Here is a 10,326-nt window from a genome sequence, read left to right on the forward strand (position 1 = left end):
GATGATGGTGGTTATCTTATCTTTATCTTATCTGGCTAAGATAAGAGGTGCGTTTAAATTCAAAAGTTGGTTAGAGGGCCGATATGGGGCCTTCTAGAGAGATGAAACGGGTAAACCTGGTAAGCCGGGTTTCGGGTTTGGTCCTAGGTTTGGGATCCGTGGGCCGGATCCGTAACAATCTCCAACATACTTTTTGGGTTGCTGGAAAGAAGTCTTCAAGTGTTGGCTATGAGGGTTGGGGGGTTGGGAATAAGATTTTGAGGGTTGACTGTGAGTCTTGGGTGGTTGGGAATAAGCTTTCAAGGGTTGGTTAGAAAATTTTGATGGATGAGATAAGGAATTCAAGAGCTGGTTGTGAAAAAATTATTGTTTCAAGTTGTGATTTGGGCTAACGTATGAGCTATGGTTTGGGCTGGAACATTGGCTGTGGTGGTATTTTGTTGCGCTGTGATTTGGACTTTAAATAATATCTCTTATTCAATTAATCAACTGGGAAGTATTTGTGGCTGTCGATTTATAGGTGTTGTAATTAACTCGTCATCATCCTCACTCATACACTTTAATATGTGGCGCTTTGAGATTGTATGCACAAAATAAATGTTGATCGAACAGTGATTCTTTCTACAATTCTTTACTATTTTTAATAAATCAACATCTACTTCTAATTTTCTCAATCTAACTTCAAGTGACATTTCGAATACTTTTTAGCAACAATTATTCATCTCTAAATATTTTAATTTTTTATAATATCCCTTTACAAAAAAATATCTAGAGTATCTCTTTTAATTTTCGATAATACCTGTATTGTCTAGTTCATAAATTTTTTATCTACTTTCATCATTCTTAAACTTTTCACTATAATAAAAAATAAATGTCATTAGATGATTTTTCATCTACAAATTAAAAATAGTAACAATAAATCACACAATACACTCTATTTTCATTATTTTTATTTTTGTATACAATTTATTTATATTTCAACAACAAAACTCCCATCACTACTTTAATCTAAAAAGAACACTATCTCTCCAAATTTCGCTTTTTACATGAACTAAACAAAAAAAAATTTATCTATCCACACACATTGCATTCTACCATATGAAAATAGAGCATTCAGAATTTTCAATATACAAAACATGTAAATCATTGCAAAACCGTAGCAGCAACTATCCCATCACAAAAACCCTATCCAAAATCAATAAACATTTAAAATCAATGAATATGATTAATATTAAATTGATATTAATTTTTTTAAAAACTAATTTTATTAAAAAAATTATTCGAAGACCAATTTGACTATTGACCCGTGGGATTTGTGTAGCCATTTTTTTTTTGGGTGCACATTATCAATAGTCTTAAGCCTTATTGATTGATCAAGGTCATGCTCCTGGCAGAATGAACCACGTACCAAAGGAATGAGATTTGACCTTGACTATGCTCAACTTTTATGATTACATGAAAAGATGTAATTTTCCTGAGGCCTATTACAAACTACAACGATCGAACTCCTTATTCCTCGTGAGCTGCCTCATGAAACGCGTGTTCAACAAAAACTCAAAGGAAAACCAAAAATATGGTAAACATAAACTCAAAATTGGTATTCATTCAATTAGTGAAAAGATCAAACATTTCAAATACTTGATTAACTGAGCCAATAAACAAGTCTCTTGAAACCTTCAAAAATTGTGATGGTATGTTCCAAGATATAACAATGAAATACATCAATTTATGCTATATCTAAAATTTATTATATGGACATCATGATCATGATCACTCTCCCATCATCGTATCATCAATATCTTCAAAGTCACTATCACCATCAAGTGCTTCTTCATCTGATTGGTCTCCTTCATGTTTGTTATCTTGGTCAGTTTCCATTGCATCCCTTTCATCTGATTCTTCTTCTTCTTCACTATCATCATTGTCTTCAAAGATAACAGGCACTGCTGCTTCATCTTCTTCTTCCGCGGCATTGATAACCTGTTCAAAGACAAAACCATGGATAAGGTCAATGCTGATCACCTGCTAATTACATGTTGAAAACAGAAAGCAGCTTACTCCCGAGTAAAGAATGTCCAAGCAACTCGAAAGCTGAATAGTCGATTTGAAAGTGGAGACTCTTGATTCAATCAGCTGCACAATCAACGTATCCAATCAAAAATAAAATATAATAATCACACAATGTTTTATTGACGAAATTATCGCTTAACCGAAGGGTAATTTTAGAAGCAGCTGACAAAAGGCGTTAAATTGCATGTTTTAAGAAGGTTTGGGTGTAAAATGCAAATGAAACAAAGTTCAAGAGGGTTGATTATATTTTTCACATTAAAACAAAATTCTTTTCTCAAGCACAGCAGGAAGACATGAAATACAAAAGAATGATTACTTAGAAGTCAAGGAAGCCGAAGTTCTTCACTAATATAATCATCAAATTGATTGTACATAAGTACAAAACAAACCTGATATAAAGAATTCAAAGCTCGTAATGAAGATTCTTGGGACATTATTCCACTGGCATGCTGCACAAGTAGGCACTTTAGCCATGGAAGAGCACATACCAAAATTGCACCCCTAAAGAAAGAGAGAGAAACTTCATTATATAGTTAATCAGGAATTTGTGCAAAAAATATATCAGCTCTAAACTTATTTGAAGCTAAGTTGGATACTCAAAAGGAGCATTGCCATGCTATTCATAGACAATATAAACCATTTACTTTTAGGATGTGTTACCTAGCTTCAATAATGGAAATGAGAGAATGTAGAAGCTTTAGGACATTGGATGGGTTCAACTGTGCAATTGACTTTCTAATAACCTGCAAACGGAGTTCAATCATCCATAAGAGATATATTATAGCATGAGCACAATTCAATGTTAAGATTAAAACTTAAAAGAGTAAGGAATAGAAGAAAATTTGAACCTTGTCATCTTGCGTATACAAGCAATCCAGCAGAAGGGTGCGATCGTCGGCATTTAATGCTTGCTTAAGCAAAACATGAACAGAGTCTGCACTAGGAGGTTTTACAGGATCATAAGATTCTTGAACTTTATCTTCTTTGGATTTGTTCTCATCCACTAAGGTGAGAGTAGCAAGTTTCTCTCCCATTGTTGGCTCATTCAAGTCATCATCAACTAAGACTCCATCCGCTGCTTCGTTTTGATCTGTATTCGATTCGATTCGATTCAATATCAGTTATGCGAAATATTTGCTTCAACAATTAAGCAAACCTTACAAAGGAATGGAGTAACCTTACCGCAATCGACCTTTCCTGTAGAAGAGGGAAGATCTGGATCCGATTTTGCTCGTCTTTTCTTTCTCTTCTTGCTTTCTACTTGTAAAGGACAAACAAATTAACACATAACAAATTGGAGCATTTTGCTTCGAAGTTGAAGTTCATAAGTGTGTTTAAGAAACTGTAGCTCTAACAGAAAGAAGTGAAAACAGAGAGATTATTACGAACCTTGTGTGTTAGAACCATTAATCACGGTGGCATTCATCTGTTGAAATCTGGACGCAATAATCGAAGAACAATTTCTCCGGAATGGATTTATTGCGAGAATAAGAACGAACCTGCGAACTGCGAGATGGTGACGGCGGCGGTGCGACGCCGAGAGGAAGGGTTAGAGGGGAGATTGAATTGTCGCCTGAGTGAGTAGCTTCTGCTCTCGTCACTTTCGCTTCTGTCTCTCTTCTCTTTGGGGGATTGGGAATTAGGGTTTTTGGTTTTGAGAATCAGGGTTTTGTTATTTGTTTTGAGTTGGGCTGGGTTGGGCTGTGCTTTATTTTTATTTTTTTAAGGTTTTACACAAGACCAAAAAAGAAAGGTTTCACTTCATTTTTTATTTTCAACTATAAATTAAAAAAAATAATCATGCTAGATTAGATGTATACTAAAATTAACACCAAAATCAACTATTAAAATAATAAAATGAAGTTGATAGTTAAGTGCGGTTAAATAATTTGATTAATTTGACTAAATTTTATCTAACAGCTCTTAGTTATCAACTTCACGTGAAATTTACTGCACTTGAGCTTTCACAAAATATAAAATATATATTAAAAATAAGTTTAACTACATATTTATTTATACACAAATACATGATAACTGATTTTAATATACAAATAGTATTTTTAATTAAAAATAATATAAAACACTATACAAGTTTTTTTTCGCAAGTTTATGTACTAGTCATTCTACGAACATTTCATGATGAGTAAAAATCTTTAAGAGTAATTATAAAAAATAAATTTATCTAGAATGAAAGTAATGTGATTAAGTATAATTTACTTGGATGTGATTAAAAAATATTTGAATAATTATATACAGTAAAAAATTGATATTATTGAAAGATAAAATTAAAATTTATTTTTATGTATCGTTTTTGTATTTAACATTTTCGTCGCCTAACGTTTCAAAATCGTCTCAATTTTGTCACGCCGTCAATTCTGTTAACGGATGAGCTAATTTTAAAATATTAGAGACTTAAATAGGAGGATTTAAATGTTAGCAGGATAAAATTGAGCTAATTTTAAAATATTAGAGACTTAAATAAGAGGATTTAAATGTTAGGACAACTTTAAAACTTATCTCAAATATTGAGAATAAAAAAAATACTTTACTTTTATTTTTTGTGAATAAATGAGTTAGTTTGACGAATTCAATTCATTTTGACTATCATAACGTTTGGTTTGAAATTACGTAAATTTTTTCTTACAGTATATAAAATGACAAACTGAGTTTATTTATGATTTATGACTTCAAAGTTTTACTATGTGACATCTTTGTTATATATTGGATATAATTATTTGTAAATTTAATTTGGTATTTACTTTAGATATTTCTTAAATTTAAAAGTGAAGAAGCGGATAAATGAAAAATAAGTAAGATTTACAGTTAATTTAAAGTTTAAACGATTTTTTAGAGGTATATATATGGGAAAGTTTTTTGCTGCCAACGTTCAAACATAAGAAGAAAAAAGTTCAAAATTATTAAAATACAATAACATAAAAAATCAATTAAAAAATATATAAAATTTAAACTCAACAAAAATTCATTTTTAGTGGATTTTATATATTATGCATGGTAAATCATGCAAATTGAACTATACTTAAACATACATTTAAATAACCATAATTGTGCATAAAGATTTAAAAAAGAAAAGGAAAAAAAAAAGAAGAGGATTATATATTTATTACATATACATACTTGTTTGCAAATTAAAGCTAGTTTCCCTTGTAATGTTAAATAGTACAATACATAATAGAGTGCAACTATCACCAAGCGTTAATTAATAATTAGTATTGTTAATAACATAGGCGAAAATCAGACAAGTGGCTAGTTCCCTCATTGTTTCAACGCAACAACCAACATCAGTATTTAATTTCTTGCAATTTTATTTAATTTATCCCTCAAGGCCAAGGTTTGAGTTAAGCCAATTGGCGACATCATCCATCTCTGTAGGAATTGTGTAATGACCAATCCTGCATTGCATGCACCATAATTAATTAATTAATAAGTAATGATATCATACAGGCAAAGTCTATAATTTGGTGAAAATTTAAGTACAAATATTTTTATGTGAAATTAATAATTAAGAATGATTAGATGATAATTTAGTAAAAAATTTTAAATTATTTAACGATTTTTAATTATTAATTTTATATGAATATAATTGTATATAAGTTTTTACTCTATAATAATTATCATTATGTTGATTATAGTCACTATACAACTTTAATCATATTTAAAAAATATTATTAAAATTAATATAATATTCTTTTATATTTATTTAATAATTTTTAGTTTTATTAACATTTTTAAATAGAATAATTACGATAATTAATCTTTAAAATTTTTAATACCAAACACTTTAGTCTTCTCAAATTACAAAATACACAATAATTTTTAACGGTTTTTGTATTAGACGATACAACTCCTCTTCAATTTAATTTAACTGTTTTAGAATTTTAAAAATTTTTTAGAGACTATTTTAAGACCGTATTATTTAACAGAGATAAACATTGAAAACTGTTTTGTCTATTTTAAAATCTAAAAGACTAAAAATATTTAATTTTTAAATTTGAGAGACTAATTTAAATAATTATTCTTTTAAATACTGTTAATTAAAGTTATATAACTATACACCATATATATGTTTGTGTGTAAATGCTACAATGACTAAAGTAATTAAGAAACTTCGACAATACTTTTCAAGCAATAACTAACCTTAATTTATAACTACTAAAACCATTATAATATTAAGCATGTTATTAGTATAGAGAAAAAAGATGCATAGATACATACCCATCATAAGATTTAAAAGTGATGGATCGAAAACCAGCAGAATATAAGGAGTGAGCAGATTGGTGTCCGTATTTATAGAGCACAACATCGTCAGCAATTCCATGTGCAAGGAAAATAGGCAATGAAGCAGCTCGAGTCTTAGCATGTATGGTGTTAACGTTGTTGTTGTTGTTCCTTAAAAGGGTCCTACAAGTGGGTCCCCCAGGAAGCCATGAACTAAGAGCAAGAACAGAAGTGAGGTTGGAGAGAGGGTAAGGCATTCCATTTGAGAAGCTTCCCATTGCATAGCATGTTGCTGAATATGCTGCTACTGCTCCTCCCATGCTGAACCCTCCTATTCCAACTTTCACTGCCATACAATATATAACATCATTCAAAATAATCTTACAAAATTATTACTTATTTATAAAATTTTAAGTGGATAGACAGAGTATATCTAATATGTATCTCATTTACACAGAAAACGTACTTTTGTTTCCAAACTCCAAATATCTTATTTGTAAATGAGATACATACAAAACAAAATTTGATTTATTTCGTGTACAATGTAAATAAAATACATATAAACTCATTTTATTTACACTATAAACAAAATAAATTATGTGATATAAATTGATCAATAAGATATAAATTATTTATTTAAAAAAGTCCCAAGAGTTTACTGTAAATTTTTGCATAATTTTTTTTATGTTGAATTTTTTTCTTATCGATAAAAATGGAATCAATCATGGCATTTTATATTTTTTTTATTGTAGAAATTTAGATATTATATTATAAAATTAAATTATTTGTCCTAGTAAAAATTAAATTAATAAAAAGACACACATATATGAATAATTATATTTTTAATAAATTAATTATGCATGCATATAAGTCTATTTTGTATTATGTTAAAATTTTTTATTTATTTAGAAAAATGGTTAAACATTTTGGTTGTAAACTTTTGATATTATATTATATAATTATTTATTTTAAAAATTTAAACTATAAAATAAAATATTTTGAATGAAGACAATAAATAACTAACTTAAAATAGTTTAAAATTATTTTATTTTATATTCTTTAATTGTTGCTTAAAAAATTTGATAATATTAATAAATAAAATAAATACGTAATTATAAATATTAAATTAAATAAAATAATTTTAAATTATTATTTTTTTAAAATGACTGTGAATAAAATTATATGAATTATTATATGAGAAAATTTTGGGATCAACAATTTTAATATTTTTTGTCATTATTTAACTAGCACAAACACTAAATTATCTTTAATAAATAAATTTTATTAATTTATGTGAGTAAATTTTAAAAAATATTAATATAATTATATTAATTTATATATATAAAATTCTGACAAATATAGTTATAAATTATATGTTTATTGTATGTAAAATATTTATAAATATAAGTATAAATTATTGCTGATCAAATATTGATCGACTAAAGATAATAATATTTACTGGTAATATAATATTGTTCTTATTATATATGTATTAGGAAGAAGAAGAAATAGCGTACCATGAGTTGGCTCAGTAGACAACAAGTTGGCAATGTGAGAAGCTGAGGCATCTAGACCCTCCCAATCATCATTTCCACCATTTTCTGAAGAGGAGGAGGAAGAGGATACTTCTCTCATATCAAACCCTGCATCCCAATCACTCATTAATAATAATAATAATATTAATATTTTAATTATAACAAATTACTTTTTATATGTATATAAATATAATGAGGAATATAATAACGCCAATAAATTATAATTCAAAAGGTATAACCTTTTCATTTTTATTTATAAATTTTAGATTCGAGTTTCACTCTTAATTTTAGAAGAAAAAATAAAGGATATAATAACATACATGAAGTGCAAGAAAAACCGCCAAGTGTCTTTACTGGACGGATTGGAGCAGTTGGACAAATCCATTTTATCTGCAAAACCAAGCACCATATTTTATTTAATAATTTTTATACTTAACAAAGATTTATCAAAATGAGAAATTCTTCTTACATTTGGAAGACGGAGGGATTCCAGGAGCTGAGATGAGCTGCCACACAAAAAAAAAAATTATTATGTTGTGTATGTTCTAATTAAGAATAATAACATAGAATAATGTTCAAGTTGTTATTCATATGTAAATATCAAGGTGTTCATTTATTTTGGTAAGAAATTAAAAATAAATAAATTATGTAGTAGTAACATGGTCCCCCCTCCAAATGCAAGAATCTTGTATATACTCTTTCAAATCAATCTTCCATCAATTAAAATTTGCTAAAATTAGCCACCAAAATTAGTTATTAGTATAAAATACATATTAGAATATAAATACACATTTAAAATAAATTAAATAACATATATATATATTTATACACAAATATATTAATAATTGATTTTAGTAGTTAATTTTAATGTACAAATAATATTTTTAATTAAAAACAAGAACCCTCAAAATTTTACCATCAAGTACATGAAAACACAATAATTTGCATATATATACCAAAGAAGCAAAAACAAATAAGAGTAACTTTATAAATTCCATAACTAAGAGAATACTAAATTTCTCAGAAATTAATATTATTTAAACATCCAAAAGTTAATGTTAGTTTATAGAACAATTTTATCAAGATTAATAATAGAAAAAGAAAGATATTATAATTTATATACTGAAATGTAAAAATAATAGAATAATTCTATATATATCAACACAAAATACTACATTTTAATGTTGAAAAATGTATTTTCCCTATATTATTCATACCTCAACCCATTGTCACCAAGACCATGGAGCCAAACTATAGTAGCTTGGTGTTTCCCTTTTGGCCTCACTACATGTGTCTTTCCAAACTCAAAAGTTCTTCTGCTAGTAGGTGTTTTACTACCTGCCAAAAAAAAAAAAAAATCAAATACAAGTTCAACTATATATTATTAAACTACAAAGAAAAATTACTAGAAACAATTTGTTTTGCCTTTAAAAGCAATTAAAATCATTCCTAATATATTTATCGATAATTAAATATTAATATTTTATTTTTTTGTTGCTAAAAAATTGTAGTCACAATTATAAAATTTGTCCATAAATTTTTTTTAATGGTCACAAAAACCGTATAACCAATTGTTATAATAATAATAATAAAAAATTAAATTAACTAAAAGAAATAATATATTCTTGTTACTCAAAGTTTGTCGCTAAAACTTATTTTTGTTTTAGTAATACCTTGTAGATTTCAAATAAATCTTGAGCAATAGTAACAATATTTCTAAATGGTCCAACAGCCAAGCTTTAAGGAGTAAATTGCATGAACTATATATAATACTATAGTTCAAACCTAAGAGAAAGCAATTGTCAATTAAAAGGTTCTTTTAGTTGCTATTATATATAGAGACAGATATGCGCCACAAAAAGAAATGAAAAGAAGAATTATAATGTATGAAAAAACTTTTAAGTATACCGATATACTGGTCTTTAAGTAATTTTTAATTGTTGATCTTAATTATAAAAAATATATATAATTAATATCAACGGTTAAAAATGACTGAAATACCGATATATTAGTATACTTAAAAACTTTTTTAATGTATATACTATTTTTTTTTAAGTCGGCTCATTTTCTTTTATGAATATTGTGATATATGAGGAGGAGAAAGGGTTATGGCAAAAGTGAAAATATTAATAATGAGTTTATCTAAACATATATACAACTAGGAAATAAATCCAAAATTCAACCAAAAATAATAAATAATTAAGTAGGGTTGCAAATTAAAGAACTAACCAGACCCCAAAGGAGGAGAGTGTTGTGCATAGCTCATCTTTTAAGTGTTTTATTATTTCAAACTATTGAAGTGAGTGTATAGGGTTTAAGGAAGAGTTTCTTGTGTTGCAATGAATGAAAAAATCATAAGGGAGTGGTGCCTAATTTATACAAGATGGAAAAAGTGGAGTATGGAATCAAATTTTGAAGTGAGTGATTTGAGTGAGTGAGGTTGCACCTATGTTATGTTACGTGTTGTGTGCACATTACACGACAC

General features: G+C 27.5%; 2 protein-coding genes across 2 annotated transcripts; both read right to left on the reverse strand.

The window, feature by feature from the left end:
• Positions 1–1,583: 1,583 nt before the first annotated feature.
• LOC112709801 (uncharacterized) lies at positions 1,584–3,763 on the reverse strand. The gene is made up of 7 exons (XM_025761775.3): positions 3,460–3,763; positions 3,253–3,327; positions 2,919–3,160; positions 2,731–2,813; positions 2,460–2,571; positions 2,059–2,133; positions 1,584–1,980 (listed from the first exon to the last, which is right to left on the reverse strand). The coding sequence occupies exons 1-7, from the start codon at positions 3,494–3,496 to the stop codon at positions 1,771–1,773; spliced, it is 834 nt and encodes a 277-aa protein (XP_025617560.1). The 5' UTR covers positions 3,497–3,763; the 3' UTR covers positions 1,584–1,770.
• A 1,399-nt stretch (positions 3,764–5,162) lies between these two features.
• On the reverse strand, positions 5,163–10,326 carry LOC112709802 (acyl-protein thioesterase 1). The gene is made up of 7 exons (XM_025761776.2): positions 10,071–10,326; positions 9,059–9,179; positions 8,311–8,347; positions 8,162–8,231; positions 7,824–7,949; positions 6,304–6,652; positions 5,163–5,480 (listed from the first exon to the last, which is right to left on the reverse strand). The coding sequence occupies exons 1-7, from the start codon at positions 10,105–10,107 to the stop codon at positions 5,402–5,404; spliced, it is 819 nt and encodes a 272-aa protein (XP_025617561.1). The 5' UTR covers positions 10,108–10,326; the 3' UTR covers positions 5,163–5,401.

Source organism: Arachis hypogaea, chromosome 9, assembly GCF_003086295.3.
Source record: "Arachis hypogaea cultivar Tifrunner chromosome 9, arahy.Tifrunner.gnm2.J5K5, whole genome shotgun sequence".
NCBI lineage: Eukaryota > Viridiplantae > Streptophyta > Magnoliopsida > Fabales > Fabaceae > Arachis > Arachis hypogaea.

Excerpts from the sequence above, each read along its gene's own strand:
- LOC112709801 (XM_025761775.3), bottom strand. The coding sequence starts at position 3,496 with ATGAATGCCACCGTGATTAATGGTTCTAACACACAAG. Across the intron at positions 3,328-3,459 it reads TAATGGTTCTAACACACAAG|AAAGCAAGAAGAGAAAGAAA; the intron begins GTTCGTAATAAT and ends CTTTACAAGTAG. Across the intron at positions 2,572-2,730 it reads ATTTCCATTATTGAAGCTAG|GGGTGCAATTTTGGTATGTG; the intron begins GTAACACATCCT and ends CTCTTTCTTTAG.
- LOC112709802 (XM_025761776.2), bottom strand. The coding sequence starts at position 10,107 with ATGAGCTATGCACAACACTCTCCTCCTTTGGGGTCTG. Across the intron at positions 8,232-8,310 it reads AATCCCTCCGTCTTCCAAAT|ATAAAATGGATTTGTCCAAC; the intron begins GTAAGAAGAATT and ends TTGGTTTTGCAG. Across the intron at positions 5,481-6,303 it reads ACTTTTAAATCTTATGATGG|GATTGGTCATTACACAATTC; the intron begins GTATGTATCTAT and ends CATGCAATGCAG.